Genomic DNA, 20,739 nt, shown 5'->3' on the forward strand with positions numbered 1-20,739 from the left:
TCTTGTTTGCTTATATTCATATCCCAATACTCAGGACAGTTTACACAACAGGCACATGCTGCATCTATGACAGGTTTAAAAAGGAAAAAAAAAAACCAAAGCCAAAACAATTTCCACTCTCAAACCTGTTACCTGAGCGATACTTCAGCAGAAGATCCCAGATAGATCGCCTGGAATACGGATCAACTCCAGAAGTGGGCTCATCCAAGACTACCACCTTTGCTTCACCCACAAAAGCAATGGCAACAGACAGTTTCCTTTGCATTCCACCTACCAGAGGACAGACACATCCAGGAGTCTGAGAGGAGTTACGTAAGTGGCAGGGATGTAATTAACACTGCTTTTCAGTGCGGAGACAAACTGATACAAGTAAAACAAAACCCATCCTCAGACAAATATTTCTGCAAAGTTAAATCAATAGTCACATTTTTCTTCTGAAGTTCAGAACAGCTTGTTCAAAATTATTTTTTTTAAATATATTTTTCATCTACATATTGCATTTTCTGCTTCTTGCCAGAAGCAAAAGCAGGAAGATATGAGATTTTCACGTTCTCATGTGAAACTAGCCAACTTTTATAATTGCAATCAGGACAAAGTAGTATAAGAACACCTGGCTGTTTATTCAAATCAGCTTTTGAATCTGAAAGTAAAATGTGTTCAAATACACTATGTGCATTTGTACCTTTAGAATGAAAGAAATTACTCCTACCAAATAATACAGTATTATATAGTACTGACCCAAGCAGTGGAGCAGCATGATAGTACAATATTTCATTGCCTTGAAATAATGGAATATTGTATTTTTTTTTCTTACATTGACAGGTTTTTTTTATATATACTCATTTAAAAATAACAGCTTTAAGTATATTTGAATTTGTTGTACATTTATAAGAAACAGAAGCTTTAGGGACAGGTTGTGCCAGCTTTACTGTTCGTACAGTCCCATTTACTCTTCAAGAGTGAAGACCTCCCCAGTGCACAGTGATGTGTCAGAATATGGCCTCAAACATGCAATTCAACCAAAAATTGCCCAAAGACAAAGAAAAGGAAGCAGAAAAAATGTCTTAGAACAATCCTGTGGGCACCTGACAAATTCTGAGCCTCTTCATTCCTTTTATGGGTGAGGCCCATGTCTTCTAGCATTGTTTCCAGTTCTTGCTCAGCTTCATCCCTGGATCTCCCTTTCAGTTGAGAATAAAACAAGATGTGCTCTGCTACAGTAAGGCTGTGAAATCAGACAGAAAGGCACCAAGGCAATTTAAATGAATAAGCAGATTTTTTCCCAAGCAGCAATAAATTTACTCTAGCTTTATCTCGCTAAAGGAAGAGGGGCTGCTTTGCCCTAAATCTGGATCACAGATCTACTTTGGGAGAAGTGCCTCTGAGATATATCTACTGCCAGCACAGTAAGAGAAACAACACAGGTTTTGGGGATGTGGCAAGTATGCAGACTGGGACCCTTATTCTTAAACCTAGTATGGAGTGATACTTACTGATTGAATAAGATGTTGTACTGAGGGCACATGCCTAATCTGTGCCGAATGGAGTCCATGTGAGTCTGAATATCCAGGCCGCCAATCAGCACAGTTCCAGAGGTGGGTGGGAAGAGGCCTGTCAGTATCGACCTGGGAAAATAAAATGAGGAAATTCCCCCGTCCTATCTTTCTGTGCCAGATTAGGAAGATGCATTGCATGATTCCACTAGATGGAGCATGATGACTTCTTACTATGAGCCTTGATGAAACAACTCCAGTAAAAAGCATACATATAAATACTCATGCCCTGCTACAGTGAGAATCTTGTGGATCCACTAGTGTAATTTTTGATACACCTGTCTGTATGGTTCTGGCCTGCATTAAAAAAACCTGTTTCAGTCAGCTACCCTGTTTCAGAGGAGTTTGTTCAGCATGTTACATCACCCCTATGTACAAACGGGTCTAAAATGAAGCTCACTAGGACCAAGATAGAGAGTAATGTTTTGAGGTCTCCAGCCGTGCTGACTCATGCCGTACACCTTTATTTTCTGTAAAATAGAAGGGGGCCAAATGTTATGTTGCAAATAGGTAGAACCCATTACTAGACTGGGATGAATAATGGACTTTTCAGTTCTGAAAATTTCAAAGCAATAAAAATTTTTGTTTTTATCAGAAGAATAGAAAAACAAATTTTCAAAACATTTCAGCAGATTAGAATGCTTTTATTTTGGGTCAAACACATTTCTCGCTGAACAATTAAAAGAATTAAAAGGCAATTTAAAGTTCATTTGAAATAAAAGTCTTTTTTAATTAAAAAACCTAAAGTGTTCTGATGGGAAACATCATAATGAAACACTTCAGTTCTTTCAACATTTGGTGAACTTGTCACAGACTCGTGAAATGTTTTCTTCACCAATTAATCCTATTTTGCCAAATAAAGTTCTGTATAAATAAAATTAAACATTTCTAAAGTCCAGCTTCCCAAGACGCTAGGGTTCTAGGACTAGAGGAACGTTTTGATCTGGACACGGATCTTGCATTTATGTAACCATTTTGTCTAAAGAGGGCCTATATTTTATACTCCTTTGCACACAGACCAAAAAACGTGACTGACTTGAAGCCAGTTAGAGAAACCAAGAACACGTGGAGTGTGGTGGCTTTCAAATCTTCAGCTCTTTCAGCCAGAAGATCCTTCTCCCTCTTCCCCTATCAGGAGTTTGGCCATGGGAAATGAATTCTGGGGAAGAGAATTGCTTCTTTCTCTCTAGACTTTCACTTGTTTGTGTCATGCATTGCCTCTGTCCCAGGGCTTTAGCTAATCCAGGATATCTTCTCTTTGCCTAGGGGCAGCATTTCCCTGTCTGGAAAAAGCTCGATGTTTTGCGTCAAGCGAGCTGCAGAGGTGGTAGAGGGACAAGGGAAGAGTGAAAAGAGAAGACTGCTCCTCAGGACAGAGCAATAGAACACTGCCCTGGATTTGCTTCTTCTAAAATACAGACTTACATGGTGGTTGTCTTTCCTGCTCCGTTGTGACCAAGGAAGGCTGTGATCTGGCCCTCATAAAAAGTAATATTCATCCCATCTACTGCTGGCTTGGGCCTGTTCGCAAAAATCTTCACCAGGTTCTGAATGCATACTCCTGGAATCAATCCTGTTGGCTCAGGCTCAAAGAAGGTATTTACTTGAAAGGCAAGAAATCAAGAATGAAAAAAGAATAAAAGCACACGTTTTAATCCCAGTTTTGAGGATGACACATCAGGAAGTGCAGAAGCAACAGCACATACCCAGTAAAATACAGCATCATGTGCCAGGGCCAGATTCTCCAGTCACACCAGTACCAAACTGAGGCAAGATTTCTAACTGCAGTGCAATTTAATTAGATTCACCCACACATCAATGACAGGAGCAGTGGAGCCCAGAATTGTAATGGTCTGTGGAGAGGTAACCCATTGGATCAGGTGAAGCTGAACATGCTTTCTGTTTTCATTGTGTAGCAGGAAGATTGTTTGGGATTGTTGTCTGTAGATACTTAGACAGGCTGAGAGATTACATTAAACAAACAGCAGGTTGCCTTTCTAGCCAGGCTGAAATCTGCCATTCAAATCATCTGCCCAGCTGTGCATTCTTTTACCATGATGCTTTAAAAAAACCCCAACATTTGCCTTTAATCCTGGTAGGTGAAATTTACCCCCTTGCTGAGGCCAGCTCAAGACTTAGGCAGTACCTAATATGAGCACTACATGGGATGGCTTTCTCTCAGGATTAAAAATGCATTATTGTAAATAGCACCATCAGGATGTTTTATTGCATCAACTTCTAGACAAAACAAACTTCCTTTGAAGTAAATTAAGCCCTTGGGCAATGTGAATTATAGGAGTTGAGAAATTTAAACTAAAGACCCTGTCCACTTTTGTTTACACAGAATGCTTAAGGCTTTGTAGGGAGGCTTGTTTTGCAATTACAGTTTACTGAAATTGTTCAGTACCCAGCAGGCCTATGTGGAGAGCAGCCAATGCCATCTGGGTGAAATGAGCCCCACCTCCATCAGTGGCTTGTATGACTGTCATTATAAACAATACTCAGGAAAATTCCCAAATATGTTGTACATGAGAGCTGTGCATACTACAGAGCAGCTGAAATAATTAATCTAGAATGGGTAGCTTTATTTTAAATAAAATTATGTTTATGACAAACTTTTCTTTCGCTTTGTGAAGGAATCTAGGTTTCCTTTTACCTTACTGGGCCAAATACAAGCATCCCTGTGTTTACAAAAGTTCACGTGGAGTCCGGCTAGATAGTTCTGCATATATTGGCAATTGAGGTACCATCCTTGGTTTTATATGTATCATGAGCAAATTCATATTTGCCTGCAAGACTCACTGACAAGTTCTGAGGCAAATTCTCTGATGATCTCCCCCAGTATCTGCTTTGCATCACCTGAAGGACACTGGTGGAGGGTTGAGCTCCCTTTTTTTGCGATTCATATTTCTCCATTCTGATCCTATTCCCTCAGTGCAGTTCTGGGCCATTTAGGTCTTTCTTCAGAGGTGGCAGCATTTGTGGGGGATGTGGATGGAGCTTTGGTGAAAGCTCTGCTTAAAACGTATCAAGCAATTAGGACAGATTTATAGTGTGTCTGCCCTGCTCTGCTAACCTGTGCTAGTATTGGACTGCACTAGAGTTAAGCCATTAAGCCATTCTCCATTTCTTAACCCATTACTCTTACATGAAGCACTAGCTCTTACATGAAGCCATTTTGGAAACTGTGTTCTTGAACCATACCAGGTCTGCTCTTGGCTTCTCTACATGTCTCTCAGTTCCTGTGTGGATGGCTGAAAGGGAAGGCAGGCTTTTTTGTGCAGTGACAGGCAAAGCCCTTCCTCTGTGGCCAGCTGGAACCTGGGAGCTGACGAGTACAGCACCACAAAGATAAGGCAGTACTAGGAGAAGATTGGCTGAAATAACCTTTGCCCTCTGCCTGTCTTTTTTCTTTTGAAGTCCTGTCCTGTTTCCATTCACCCTGAATGCATGTTTTCAGTGCCTACGTGAGGAGCTCTGATGACCCCACTTTTATCTCTAGCTTTTCAGGAGAGTCAGAGTGGGCCCAGAGCTGTCTGTAACAGTTACTTTTGCTACAGAATCCACATGCATTCCTCTGAGCATCACATACAGAAAACTCCTCTGGCTCCCCACAAAAGAAGACATTGGGACTTGAAAACAAGGCAGGTCATTCAGGAGTTCTTAGGTGGTGGCTAATGTCAGCATCAGAAAAGGCTGCAGGCAGACACACAGAGCACTTCAGATAAATCCCTTTGAAACCAGCCTTTCCCTACAGATGTAAGACACACTAAAGATAGGCCAAAAAAAAAAAAAAAGGGGGGGGCGGGGGGAATAGGAGGGAAGAACATTCCTCTCAGGCTAAGTATTTTTATTGAAGTCATGACTCTGTTTAATTCTAAGAAGTCAATGTATGTGTCTCTGAGGCTTCCCTCAGCGTGAACATAACTTGCTATAGAAACAGCCTGCATTTGCATGATAAAAAACAAGTTACAGAGCTCTTCTGGAAGGCAGCTGTCTTATGCGTGGTGGCTAAGATATTCTAAGGGTTGTGAATGTAGAGGAATTAGTAAGAGGGTAGCTGGGAGAGTCAGTGCCTCTCCTGAGCTTAGCTCTGGCAGTTGCATGCTGTCCTCTGTAGCACACTGGGCTCTTGTAGTTTGACTCCAATCAATCCAACCTCTAGTTTGTTATGAAGTACAATGAGTATAGTATCTCAGTACTGAGGTTGCTCTCTCTCCTTACTATTAATTTCATCTTTGTCCTGGACATCTGTCTTAGGCTTCTCCTGCTCGCCGGGTTCTTTTTCTCGTTTGTGTTTACATTTTTTGTTTTTACCATCCTTCTCCCCCTCATTGTCACTCTTTTCTTCTGGCTTTTCAGGTTCTTCAGGTTTCTTTGTTCTGCTTTCATTTTTTTCCCCTTCCACGGCCTTCTGATCCACACAGCCTTCTGACTCTGGACTTTTTTCTATATAAACCAAAAGTAACCAACATTTAATTAACCAAAGTTTAATTTCCTCTTATCTCTAGGGGTGTTTTGAGGAAAAGGAGGTAGTCCTAAGCCTTGAGCTCTCCAAGAGCATTAATCATCCATGCTTTACTCAGGTTAGGAACACAACACTCAAAGCCATCTAGCTTAACATCTGCTTCACAGTGTCAGGAACAGATATTTAAGGAAGATGACTGACAATTTTGCAATTATAGACTCAGAGTAGAAGATCCTGACTAATATTAGGTACATGCTTTATATTTTGTCCGTGGAGCTCTAAGACCAAATTCTTCATCACATGAAGAGAAAGGCCATACAAACATTTCCCAGACTTACAGGAAGTGAGAGGAAGAAAAATAAAATAAAAAGGTTAAATGGAAAGCAAACTGCTACTTAGATTAAGAGACTAGCTCCAGGCCGGAGTGAATGAATTGGTGTCAACTTTTGTACAAGAATTTCTGGCTTTCCAATTCAGTCTTAGACCTTGCTGCCACAAAGGAAAACAGTCAGATAAAATCACTAATGGGGACAGGCTTGCAGCAGGAAGAACAGTGATGTAAGAAGAGGGAGCCCCTGAAGGAACTGTTTACATAACACAAATTCAAGCTGGCAGCCTAGAGTGCAACTAGCACAACTGTAATTTATCAGATGGCCTAGGACTTAATTTTGTTGTGAAATTTCACCATAACTTTCTGCTAAGAAATTTTAGCCCATAAAACTGTATAAAATTACCTGGTGCACAAATAGCAACATAAACAAGTTCACCACGTCACCTAAAATGGCAAAGTGGGGGATACAAAAGTGCACTGATAGAAGTAAATTTTAAAAGTACCACGATAATTTACCAGTTTAGCTTCATTTTCAGCTGTGCATTTATGTTATCTGACATTTTCTTATCCAGTTTTCTTCCCAACACATTAACCAGTTATGATAAATTAAGAAAATGCTTAGTATTACCCTTGAAGGAAAGATATGAGTTGAGAAAAGTTCTACAGTTGTTCATGTAAGCTGAGGCACCAAAGAGTCTTAGTTCTTCAAATAGGTAAGAATCACATGCCTCCTACAAAGGAATTAATCAGATGACCTTTCCAACTGTCCCTGCTTGAGAAAACCCAAGGCAATGTTTTGTAGAAGAGAGGATGAAATAAGTATCAGCACACTCAGGGTAGCTGAGATAATCATGAAATAATTTTGATCAGAAGAGACTTCCAAAGATCTCCAGTTCAATCCTCAAAACATAGGGCCAATTCAGATCACAGTGACTATCTCCAAAAATGGAGATTTCACAACCTTTCTGAGCAACCTGTTCCAGTGTTCTAACTACCTTCACAATAAATAATTTTTTTCTTATATTGAATCAGAATTCCTGTTCTCCAGCTTACATCTATTGCCTCTCATGCTTCCACTGGGCACATCTGAGAAGCCTAGCTCTATCTTAGCTTTCTCTCTTCAGGCTGAGGAGATCCAGATCCCTCAGCATCTCCTCGTATGTTATATGCTTCAGCTCCTAATCAACTTGGTGGCTCTTCACTGAGCTCCCTCCAGTAACTCTATGTCTTCCTTTTAATGAGGATCCCCAAACGGGACAACACAGTACTCCAGATGCAGTCTCACAAGTGCTGACTAGAAGGGAAGAATCACTTCCCTTGAAATGATGGCTATACTCTTGCTAATAAAGTTCAGGATGCATCTGGTCTTCTTGGCTACACAGGCACACTTGATGGCTCATGTTCAACATGTTGTCAATCAGACACTTTCTACAAAGCTGCCTGCCAGCCAGGTGGTGGCCAGTCTGTATTGTCCTGTGGAGTTATTCCATCCCAGTGTGCTGGTTTTGGCTGGGATAGAGTTAATGTTCTTCACAGCAGCTGGTATGGGGCTGTGTTTTGGATTTGTGCTGGAAACAGCATTAATAACACAGGGATGTTTTCGTTCCTGCTGAGCAGTGCTGACACAGAGTCAAGGCCTCTTCTGCCTCTCACCCCACCCCACCCGCGAGCAGGCTGGGGGTGCACAAGGGGTTGGGAGGGGACACAGCCAGGACAGCTGACCCCAACTGACCCAAGGGATATCCCACACCATATGACGTCATGCTCAGCATGTAAAGCTGGGGGAAGGAGGAGGAAGGGGGGGACGTTTGGAGAGATGGCATTTGTCTTCCCAAGTCACCGTTACGTGTGATGGAGCCCTGCTCTCCTGGGGATGGCTGAACACCTGCCTGCTGATGGGAAGGAGTGAAGGAATTCCTTGTTTTGCTTTGCTCGCGCGCGTGGCTTTTGCTTTGCCTATTAAACTGTCTTTATCTCAAGCCACGCGTTTCCTCACTTTTACTCTTCTGATTCTCTCCCCCATCCCACCAGGGGGGAGTGAGTGAGTGGCTGGGTGGTGCTTAGTTGCCGGCTGGGGTTAAAGCATGACACCCAGACACAGTATTATGCATTTACTTTTGTTGAATTCCATGAGGTTCCTATAAAGCCATTTTTCCAGCCTGTTGAGGTCCCTCTGAAGAGCTGCTCTGCACTCCACTGTTCCCTCCAATTTGGTATCTTCCACAAACTTGCTCATGGTGCCCTCTATCCCATCACTCAGGCTGTTAATAAAGTCATTAAACAGCATTAAGTCCAGTGTCAGTTCCTGTCAGACCCCTGCCACTAATAACCGGTCCCCAGTTATGCTTTGTACTGCTGATCACAATCCGTCGGGTCCAACAGTTCAGTCAATTTTCAACCCACTTCAGTGTCCACTCAAGCAGCCTGTATCTCATCAATTTGGCTATCAGAATACTATGTGAATCCATGCTAAAGCCCTTGTTAAAGTCAAGTTAAATGGCATCCACTGCTCTCCCTTTGTTCATTGATCCGGTCATCACAGAAGAAAATCAAACTGGTTAGGCAAGATTTGCTCTTGGTAAATCCTGTACATTATTTCCTTTCACCTTGTCCTTCATGTTCTTGGGAATGGCTTCCAGAAGGATCTAGCTCTTAATCTTACCAGGGACTGACAAGCATCGGCAGAACTAGGATGAGGACTGTGGAAGGGACTGCAAGATTGCCCCATTTTTTCTCAACAGTGAACTGTTAGATCAGCTCAGCTATCTGATGTAACGTCACCTACAAAATAAACTCTAGGCTTCACTTAAGCAAAATATTTTATCTAAGTAATCTAAAAAATGCTATTAAAACCTCATAAAATAAAAAGACCTGGCAATAAAATAGTAGCCATAAACTTTTCTGTTGCTGACCTACCTGAGCAACTGAATATTTTGGGGCTTTCAAGCCTTCTCAGAACCTTTAGTTTGGGTACTAAGAAATCATGAGTCCGCCTTGTATTGGAGAAATATTAAAGAACGCACAGAACTTATGAGGCATTAAGATAACCAGAAAATGGATTTCACTTCTACTAAGTTTAGGCTTAAACTAAACAAACAGAAAATGTTAAAATCCTTTAACTGTGCTCTAAATTTGAGATATTCAAAGGAGCTCTGGTGCAGGATATGCCCAAATTCCACAGAAAGTCAGTGATATGTAGTGGCTGACATCTTATCTGGGTCTTTGGAAATTTTCCATTCATCTACACATATGCTCCAAGTCCTCCTTTGGCTCTTTCCTCCTCCTTCCTATACAGTCAAATTCTAATCTGGTGGGCAGCATTTACAAAGCCGAAGCAGGTAACAGACTCCTTAATATCTAGACAAGCCTCTACTGTTCTGAATACCCTCACAGCAAGTCTAAAGGAAAACCTGTTCATTCCCTCAGAATGCACCAGCAGGCAAAGCCTCTTCAAAAAACCCGATGTTATAACCTCCTCTTTTCCGATCAAAACATGTAAGCAGTGGATGTATTATCAGCATGTTCACAGAAAGGATTAACTCCCTTCTAGTTTATAGGTTATCACCCTGAGATGAGACTGCCTTGTCAGCAGTCTGAGTTGATGAAGGGTAAGGATGGTAAGGAGAAGACTGAAGAAATTATTTCTTCATCTGTCATTTTGATTGGTTTCACTGTTACCTTGTAAATTTAAGACAGATTTCAAAACACCACCTTCAGCAAGCCTCTATTCCAGACATTAATCATCATTCTGCATTAATTCCTATTTAAATACAATCACCCACATGTTGTTCTTAACTACTCCAGTATCAAAGCACAGAAGAAAATCTGCAGAAGTAGGACTTTTGCACTCATTCAAGTTGGTCCAAGGGTGGCATCAATTTTGATCTTGCTTACAAACCCAAAGTAAACACACTTAAATTAGTGTCAAGCTAGATAGAAAAGAACCAGGTTTAGAAAGATGGGGGGAGCCTCAGTGTAAATAAGATCATTGTATTTCATTTTGACTCATTTCACAAATGCTGTGTTGGGCAATAAGAACTCCTTGAATGTCTCAAAAGGTGTTGGTTAGAGAGTGGGGGTTTGATGTTGCTTCTTAACCCATGCTTTAAAGGCTCTCAGATGGAACAGTGACTCACCTCTAATAACTCTAATAATAGCAGACTGTTCCAAGTTCAAAGGTACCTGCTGAGATTCCCAGTGTATGCCTGTCTCTAATCTTTGCAGCAGCTCAGGTATTGGAAATGTTACGCAGTCACCTCTAAGCGGATCAGTGGTTTTGAAGTTATTTCTAAACACCAAAGTTTTAAAAGAACTCACCATCAGCAGTTGCTGTTTTCTCAGCTTTTGGGTTTCTAGAGCCAAGCCAGTAAGAAACCTGCACAGGGAAATACCAAGGCTGTGGTAGCCCGTAGTCCCCTAAAACAAAAATAAGTAGGTAAAGCGCACTTCATAAACACATTCCTCAGTGGGCACAAATTGATCTAGGCAAAGTCTGAGCTACAATTATAAACACTTGCAGTCCTAGTGTTGCATATCAGAAGGTCAAACCACCCACCAAGCACCTGACAGAACAGATTTTCTTTGCATATATTTTTTTTCTTTTGGACAGGATTGAAATATTCAGAAAATAAGTGATCTGATTTGTCTTACCTTTTCTTAAGTAGAATGTGGTTTAATTATAGAATGAAGCTACTCCCTACATGGGGACAATTTGAATCCTCATCAACCAGGCAGCAGCTGCCAAGGAACATCCTGATTGCTTAAGATGGGATCCCAGCCTCACTCAGGGATTTTCTTTTAAGGCCCACTTAACACTTGAGGGTTGACATGGAGTGAAAAGCTTATTATATTTACACTTATTACCCTGGGCCTGAATTCACAACTGGCAATGAGAAAAGAGACTCTGGCTGTTATTTCAGCACACAGCCTTGCAGGAAAAGTGACAACAGAGTAATCCTTTTCTTAAGCAGCAATGGGCTTTTTTGGTCACAGGTTAATTCTGTTTTGAAAAGAGAAAGTACAATAACATTATCAGTTCTTGTCAGGCCAGACCAGAGCTAGGTGCAAGTCGACACTGCTTTCCTGGATTATATTGATTTATATAATGCAGGGATTTGGGCTGCTATGTTTAAAACTGGCATCCTTGTGAACCCAGATGTTATTGGCCTCATGCTACTTATTCAAAATAAGCAAAGGGAATTTGTGATGCTCACTGAAAGATGGTCAGTTTTTCTATATTGAAAAGCACTGTTTATGAAAGTGTCTGCTTATTTCTGACTTACCAAAAATACCCTGTATGTCAGGCAACCACTTGTACTCCCATTAATGAACACAAATGCTCTGTCTGCATCCATAAACAGTTTGCCTTGCACTTGTTATGGACTGGATTATACCCCTTTGAAGCTGGTGGCTAAAACAACTGCTTCTCATTCAGGATGAATGCAAAACCCAAGTGAACTCTGTTATGGAGCAGAATGCTCAAATAGCCAAAGGACCAGCGTGCCAACGGGTGGTTGGTTGCAGAGAAAACTTGAGCAGGAGCTGAACCATATGGTTCAAAGGATTATCCAGGGAACTCACATAGTAAGCTCAAAGACTACAGCATTGATTTGGTAGGTCTGCATGTGTGTGACAGAGAAATGCTATGAGAAATTCCACAGAAACAGAGGAGCAGAAAGGCAAGGAGATGTATTGAGAGGAACCGAAGCTAACGAATAGAAGCCCTGAGAGGCATTACTTTTGTGTAAAGTGCTGGCTGAAAAAAACCAACTTGGATCTACAAGCAAAGAAACTCCTGTTGTTTAATTCCTGCTGTGTTCATGGAAATAGTACATTGTCCATTCTTTTTTAAATAAACAGAGTTGCAACACAGGCTTCTCCAAAGAGGAACTTTTAGGAAAGTTACTGCAAATCAGCTTTGAAAATAAATATGTTAAAATTGCATTAAATTTCTTTGTGAGGACACGTTTCTTAAAAACTGAAAAAGGCATTAATTTGGTGTGGCATAGCTCACTTTGGTAGGGATACAAACAAAGCAGACTTAAGGTCATATTTTAATTTTGAAGCAAAATATCCTCAGACACGTCTAAAACCATTTAACAAACCCTTATCTTTTCTTGATTTGGATTAACTATCATAAGTGATGTGTGCAGACGAGCACCATCTTACCTTATCCATCATTAATTTTCCTTTATAGATAGAAAATCTGCAAGATCTCAAATTCTGAGTAACCACTCAAACAAAAAAAAAAAAGGAAAAAAGAAAAAAGATAGCCATCTGCCAAGAAACACATTCTGGAACTGCAGTTCACATGTAGGAGTAATAAATTAATGAAAGGAAAGCTCACTTGCTTGTACAGCCTAAGAGTCTGCATTTATTATATTGTAACAATATTCAATAAGAAACAGGATTTAAGCTACAAGGACAAACCATTTTCTCACAAAGTTCCCAAACTTTGTAATTGATAACAAAGAAAATCCTTTTGTGAACTCGCACTAGAACCAGGATTCCCATTTAGAAATAAAATAAATCCACACAGGAACTTTCACAGCTGTCTAGGACACAGTATGTATCTCAAGAAATAGTACTGTCCTTTAAGAAACAGTCGGCCTAATGTGGCCATGGTATATATGTGAACTAGAACCGTTATTTCTATATTTTCAAAAATTTAAAAAATTCTTACTGGAAATGGTTGAAACGTCTCAAAAGAAAAATATGTACACAAATTGGCTTTTAACAGATGATATTTTTGTAGATTTATTTTCTATTTAAATTTTAAAACAGGACCAGAAATTGCATCCTCCTTCTTACTCTTTCCTCCTTTTACATTCTTTTCAGGACTAAAATAGGAGAAAGGAAAAAGAAAGAGAGAAAAGTGGAAGCCCTTAATAAACCAGTGGTGCTATACTAGATAAGACTCATGGTCTACAATGTCAAATACCCTTTTTCTGACAGAGAACTACCCGGAGGCTGATTAGACTAACACAGTTTACAACAACTACCACTACTTTGTATGAATAAGAAATTGACATACCTGGAAAAACATTGTCAAGATACCAAGAAAGTATTCCATAGAGAAAAGCATCAAAAAGCATAATTTTAATGGAAAAAAGAAAGCTATATTCATCTCCTTCCAAGGGACTGGTTCTGATGTTACCCCACTGTAGGCCAAGACCTTGTTCTTCATAGCGTGACAAGTATTCTGTACCGAAACCAAAAGCTACTTGAGAAAGCAAACTCTGGAATAAAGGAAAAATGACATTCAGCTCAGACAGAGGGACATTTTGTAAAGCAACCACAAAAAAAGATGACCTTTAGGGACTGGACTTCAAAACTTGGTAATGCCTAACAAATGATCAGGGAAAAGTGGTTTCACTTTTATATTGGACTGGGATGCTTAATCCTCTGAATGGCAGCAATTCTAAGCAGTATTTAGCCATAATAGACTGAATTCAATCTTGGCTGTACTTTCTTTAGCTACCAGGCAACCTTCACAGCTTGTTTTTTTCCATTAATGTCTCTGTTCAGAAAATACTATAGATGCATCTAGAAGTTTGCAGTGTACACCTTTGCCTATCTTGGAGAAACAAAATATTTCCTGAGTGTATGGGGCAGGGCCACTATGAATAACAAGACAGAAAGTACACCAGATGCTCAGGATAAGGAAAACCACAACCATCCCCTCCCCTGGTGTGTCTGCTACCTAGTTCTCACATAACAAACTAATAAACCAGTATAGTATCCAAACATCCTCTTCAACATTACATTGCAAAAACAGAGCAAGAAGTGATATAGTGCTGTTTTACAGGATATGTAGTTCAGCCAGGAATGCCAGACCTTAGGAAAATGAAGGGACAAGAGGGATCCCAACAGCAACTCTCAGTGAAGAATTATCATAGTGTGCTAAGTAAAAAATGTTTGGTTTTCAGCAATACATTCATTGTTCAATTACTCTACTTGTCCTTAAAAATTTTTATTTTTACTTCAGGCCCCCTACACATGCACACCTTGCCCCTTATCATCTCTTGTAATTAGCTCTTTTTCAGAGACTAACCTTTGAACTACAAATACAAGACCAAACATATCAGGAACAGAGAAAAATATTCATGGCTTCTGGCCAGCAAATATCCTTTCTTACACGGATGCCTCCTCTTTCACTTTAGGGTAAGAGTGTTGTCTTTATGCTTAGACTGTGTGCTAGTCTCAAGATTTCTTCCCAAATCAGAACCTGTCAGAGGCCAACCCTACTCATTTCCTGATTTAATGACAGGATCAAGTTTTGCACTTTATTGCCTAGAACTGGTAGAACTAAAAATAGTATACACTATATCTGTGTAGTACATCAGTTAAGAAAGCTGATTCATAGCCATATTTACACTTAGTTACAGCTGTTAAAGAGTTTTGTTTTCTTTTTCCTTTTTCATTATATTTCCTGGTGCAAGAGAAGACAGTACTTCTCTTTTACCTAGGTTGTTAGAATGCTCAGCAAAGATGGGAAGACTGGATTCAAACATCCGCTCCCCTTCCCAATTCATTGGGCAACAGAAAATCAGTCTGAATAATTTTGTAAGTTCATAGTTCCATTTCAAAAAACAGCAAGAAGTTTCCAGCTCCACTGAATTGTTAAGTATCTTACCTATTATGGAAGAGAACCAACAAGGAAGCACTGCATGAAGAATGTCTACAACTTCTTAGATGGAAGATATTTCTCAGAGCTTTGGCACTTAGGTTCAAATCCTAACTCTAAAGAAGGAATGTGAATCTGAGGTCTTCTCATCCTTAGATATTACCCTGTTAACTAGGTTATAGCACATAAGACAGACAACTGTCCCCATTTTGTGAATTGCCTTTGTATTTATTAAACATGCCAGAAGTTAAATTGCTTTGACGTATAAGGAAGTATTCAAAACTTTTTGAAATTATGCTAATATCCTAGCATTCAAAAAGTAAAATTAATTTTATTGAATTTTCTAAGAGCCATGAAAATATCTCTTAGTCACGAGGTCTGCTAAAGGCTTATTCACTTGCAATCCCTAATTATTTGAGAGAGATTCAGCGGTGTCCCTCTCGGAATCAAAAAGCAGAGAGGAAGAGGTGTGCAATGCTTTGCTACTCACATATGCACAGTGAGAAGGGCAGCTAAAATTTGAACCCAGAGATACCATATAATCAGTGAAAGGCTTACTGCTAGGATCTTCAGATTAACAGTCATGCGGTCTTGCCAGACAAAGCAGGCAATGTGGGGCAGGTACAAGGTGAAGTAGATGACTCCACTGCAGGCAGCTGCCAGATTTGCTTTGGAGAAGAAGGTGCTGAACAAGAAACACTGCATTATGGTGGCTGTGGTGAATGTCAGTAGGAATAGAAAGAAGAGAAGTGGACTGCTGTAACGTAGTACTTGTCCGCACTGTAAGCAAAAGGAAAACGAAAACATTTAGAAGTATTGCCACTTTCTGAACTAGCAGAAAAGGTCAGAATTGCCATTGACATGTAACCTGTAATGAGTAATAAGCCAGTCTTTCTTACCTAATATGATTTCTAACTCTCCCAGGCAGTAATGTTTCAACACCTGAGGCCATTTCAATAACAATCCTTCATCTAACTTTATCCCTGCTCCTGGATTGTGACTTCAGGTTAGTACAACAGGCTGTGGAATTCATATTCATATTTGATGACTGAATTACGATCATAACTGATTGAAAACGGACGTTCTGTCCCTGTCTTATTAAGCAAATGATTCCAAGCAAGATGTGCCTGCTTGGAAATTCATACATTTTAAATAAAACTATTTGAACTATCATAATAAATTTTCATTGATCTCTTCTCATCTTCTCCTCAGTCCACTTGCTCGATGTGCAGGAAAGACAATGTAAGGAAGCCTAACAAAATCCATCTTAAAAAAAAAAAAAAACCCAAACAAACAGGAAAATTATAAAGCTTCTGCACCTAAATGATATTCAAACTCCAGAAGGGTATCACAGCTGAGGAATCCAAGTGCAGCTTCTCAGAGATCCTTGTGTACTAACTAACCCACTGGGTGAACTTTTATTGACCTTTCTTCCTTAGAGCTTTTGTAGATCAAACGCTCCCTCTCAAGAAGAGCACGGACTGCTGCTGATTATCTATTTACTCCTAAAAACAATGTTGAGACCTATTTATTAGGCTCAACTTTGTTTTGAGCCCTATATAAAGCTCAGATAGGTCTATAAGGCTATAAATAGGTCTCAACATTGTTGCAACATCCCACTGGGCCTCCGAGATTTCTTTATCAACAGTGATACAATCTCTCATAAGAATGTATTTACAAAGGTGCCTCACACTGGCATGGTGAAATCCAGGAAAGGAAGCGAATTATAGGTATAAGCACATTCCTTTCTGGTATTAACTACCTCCTGATTTTTAATTAAACCAGTGTAGCAAATAAAGTAAGCTTTCCCTATCCAGCCAAGCTGTAATAGAACCGCAAGGAACTAGAACAACTCATCAGGGCAGGTTGATAAGACAGAGCGGATTGAACCCTAACTATGCATTTATACCAATACCAGTTCCCCACATCAGAAAAGATGCAAGGGCATCCTTCCTTATCAAAATGCTACAGATTTATATAACTAAACATAGCAGCTAGGAGGAGCTTGGTTCTCAGGTAACACAGGTAAGAGGTAGTCCTTAGCGACAACATCTAAACTGTCCTGAAGAGTTAAAAAAATTACAGCAATTCTGAGTCACAGAAGCAAAAGGGTTTTTTTTGTTTTGTTTTTTTTTCAGGCTGTCCTGAAAGTTCTGTCCTTGCAGTCTCTTTTTTCATTGAAATAGTGACATAATTTCTAAGCAGGCAAGCACTGAATATTGTAAATGAATCACATACAGTGAATTACAAGATTAAAATTCTTCATATTATGATCCCTTCTATTTAAAATAATTATTATTTATTGGGAGATCTGCCTCTGTCTACAGGAAATACAATATACAGAGTAATCAGCTTGATGTATTGTTCTGTGGGGAATCTCACAATAAATCTTACTAGCGAATTTATCTTTCTGTCTCTGCCAAGTGCTGATGCTGTCATGAGGTCTGCTTAGAAGAATGTGCCTGCTACGTGCTGCGATCAGAACAGGCCACCAGCCATTCCCGTCTCCCTATGAATGGCTACCATTCTTTCTCAACAGCAAACTGGTATCAGCAGTGCAAATGCAACAGTGACTTTGAGAGTGGCAATCCTTACCATAATCAGTGCTGTGAGGAGGAACGTGCTCACAGCCATCATGACAAAGCTGTCAAGGAACCAAGTGCACCAAATCACCCCATTAGTTACACCCCTGTTCTTCATAGCCTCTTTCAGACGCATTTCCTTCTCCAGCACTATACTCTTCACAGTCATGGAAACCGAATATATCCAAGCTAGCACCATGAAGATGGGAAAGGCGCGGTTTAAGGTGATCATGAAGCTACCAAAGCAAGAAGGGAGAAATAAATTAAATTTAGGTAAAACAGAGAAATATTGAGATGAAAAGCAAGAATGAAAAGGAAAAGGAGTGGGGAAGAATGCATTTATTGAACATGGGACTGGAAATTCTCAGTCTAAACATCAGTAACACATTGCTAGTGAACTTCACAAACAATCTAAATATTAATGAAATAATGGTTGCTGCACTCCCATGAGACAGATGAATGTTATTTCTATTTTACAAAGAGGTTCTAAGGGTTACTGAAGGCTGCAAAACATGTGGTGGCTCGTAAAAATACATCTCTCTTCACAGTGAATTGCCATAATGCTTTTACTATGATGTACAAAGAATATTTTAAGACATATGCTAATGTTAACAATTTGGGAGTGTCACTGTCTTTTTATGCTCCCAAGATTCACTGGCAAAAGAATTAAACAAATTAAGCATTAAAAGCATCAGATGCTGCAGCAAGGCTGCTGAAATTCATACAAACCATGACTCGGAGAATGCGTTGGGACTGTCTTACATAGTACCACTTCCAAAACGACAGCGCTGGGAGAGGCTGCTGTGGGTGGCCCTTCATGTACTGTGATGAAGGCACCGCTCCCTTTCTCCCTCCCTCCCGCCAGACTCTACAGCTGCTCAGCCCTGGCAGATGATCCTTGGTGAAGCACTGCCCCAAGCATGCTGTCAGGGTGAGAAAGAGATTTTGGGGTGAAAAAAGCTGAAAACATTTTCTATGAATTTGGGATTGCAATTTTTCAATGAAATTACCCTGGAAACCAAATGGACTTGATTCTTTAAAGGCTAAAGGCTTAGAGCTGCTAAAAACAAAAAGGAGCAAAAAAACCTTCAGCTTCCTAAATCTGAGCCCTACAGAACTACATTTTTGCTATATGCTATCATAGCTACTCCATTGTCAAAACAAATGGAAAATCCTCACTTTTTGAAGAGCAATCTGGCCTGCTGAAACAAAGCCATGCTTTTGTGGAATGGCCTGGGGTACACTGGGTTTTGCCTGTTGGTGGACACATGTAAGAGAGCGCTAGGCCATGCATAGCACAACATACACATTTACCATGAGGATACGCTTGCTTCACTTAAGCAGGCTCTCTGCAGAGGCCATCACTGGGTTTGGATATCAGCCCTGAACTGTGTGTGGCTGCTGCAGGCTTCAGAGAACTTTCGCACAGATGGCGTTTCTGCCTCTGCAGTATTCTCAGTGGGGAGGAAATGAACAGCAGGCTTGCCAGGGCCACATTTTGTCAGGCTAACAGGTAATGACTGATGGGAATGACAGGTCAAATTATGTGTATCGGCAATCTGCCATTATCTGAAGTATTGGCATTTGCCTGAACAGAACACGCTGACAGAACTATGAAATTATTTCTATAGCATGGTTGGTTTTGGGGTTTTTTTTGGTTTGTTTTTTTTTTAGTGAAATGTATACCAAGACACTTGAGTAGCACAGATTGCAGCATTGGAACAGGCACACTGTGAACAGGGAAGAGGTACCACTTCATAAAATCTGGAGCACACATGCTGGTTCAGGCAGCACTAATGGGGGTCCACAGCCCCACTGCCTCCATGAAGCCATGAAATATCCACACCCAGGAACACAGTTTCTTTCTTTTTTCGTTACAGAGCAACAAACCACCTCTTTCTCCTTTAGCTTCTTTATTCTGCTCTTCACCAGGGGAAGAAACTCCTGGTAATGGACTGCACCCACAGTCCTGGAATCCTTTGCTAGATTCATGAGATTTAAGACAAAAAACAGTCAATCTTCATAAAAACCATGGACAGGAATTAGGGAGAAGAAGGTTAGAGAATATCAGGTTGTTATTGAAAACTGTAACGTCCACAAGGGAAGAAAAAGGGCTGATGTTAACAGAAACCAATGCTGTATATCCAGTTTCATTGCAGATACTAGTCATGTAGTTATAAATGGAATCCTGTTTAAGGATGTGGTTAGGATTTTGGAAAGAAAGAGTTTCAAGAGACTAAATTGTCTTGGGATTCTGCAAGGCCTGTAGGTGTCTTCAAGGATGAAAAACTACAGCTTTGGGTATTGGTGTATCTAGATATGATTAAGTCTAGGGTTAGGGTTTGGTAATACACTTGAAGAGACTGGGTTGTTTGATTCTTTAAGACTTACAGAGATAGCAAGAGAGGTACCAATTCCATCAGGACAAGCATTTTCTGTTCAATTTTTCTTTAGGAAATGATTCTTTGGATATAAAGAAAGATGGGATTTAGAAATGTAATTAGGGAAAAGAAGCTTACTACACTTCAATGAATTCCGCACAGTTAACTGAAGGATGCAGTGTTTGTTCTAACATGGGTCAGTGCTCTGTGTTCAGTTTTGCTACAGGCCCTGGTCATATGCTATAGCATGAGGCTTAGTTTTAGTTAGATAAAAACTTTTTAAAAGATCACATTTTTGCTGCGTCCTGTGTAATCACAGGGGTAGTTCCAGGACTGACATTGTTAGGGATCAAATCGTTATAGTTGGAGTGCCCTGCTGACAACAGATTCTCGGCTGTAATCGATGTGAAGGTTTAGGTTAGGTTATTATTATTATTGCCTGGAAAAGTAAGGCCAAAAAAACCCCCAGGTTATTTTTTTTGATTTTGTGTGATATGCAAAATTGGAAGAAAACTGCTGCTTTTAAGGGGCCAATGTTTTGTGTTCGTTTTAGGTCTGGACACTGGTTGCCTGAATGCAACAAAGGCCAGGATTGGGATTAGGGGTAGAATCTTGGCAAAGGCGGCTTCTGGAGTCCGGGTTATGGCAGGATAAGGAAAAGAACAAATTCATTCAGTTATGTCTCAGTTATTGCTCTTGCACGTATACCTTAGGACTAGGGTTAGAACTGGTGCTTGGGAGTCTTAAAGCACACAGCAATCCAAGTATTCATCAGAATTAAGATAAACTGCTTTTACT

The 20,739-nt window shown here is 40.2% G+C and overlaps 1 protein-coding gene across 1 annotated transcript in view; it reads right to left on the reverse strand.

Annotated features, from left to right (window-relative positions):
* ABCA4 (ATP binding cassette subfamily A member 4) overlaps positions 1 to 20,739 on the reverse strand; it is a 76,302-nt gene that overhangs the window by 27,188 nt on the left and 28,375 nt on the right. Inside the window, exons 14-22 of the mRNA XM_076337767.1 lie at positions 17,574 to 17,796; positions 15,537 to 15,758; positions 13,386 to 13,590; positions 10,670 to 10,768; positions 5,778 to 6,002; positions 2,979 to 3,156; positions 1,494 to 1,625; positions 1,086 to 1,225; positions 133 to 270 (exon numbers count right to left, since the gene is read on the reverse strand). Of these exons, the coding sequence (XP_076193882.1) occupies positions 133 to 270; positions 1,086 to 1,225; positions 1,494 to 1,625; positions 2,979 to 3,156; positions 5,778 to 6,002; positions 10,670 to 10,768; positions 13,386 to 13,590; positions 15,537 to 15,758; positions 17,574 to 17,796 (1,562 nt within the window). The remainder of the gene's footprint in view (positions 1 to 132; positions 271 to 1,085; positions 1,226 to 1,493; positions 1,626 to 2,978; positions 3,157 to 5,777; positions 6,003 to 10,669; positions 10,769 to 13,385; positions 13,591 to 15,536; positions 15,759 to 17,573; positions 17,797 to 20,739) is intronic.

This window comes from Aptenodytes patagonicus, chromosome 5, assembly GCF_965638725.1.
Source record: "Aptenodytes patagonicus chromosome 5, bAptPat1.pri.cur, whole genome shotgun sequence".
Taxonomy (NCBI): Eukaryota; Metazoa; Chordata; class Aves; order Sphenisciformes; family Spheniscidae; genus Aptenodytes; species Aptenodytes patagonicus.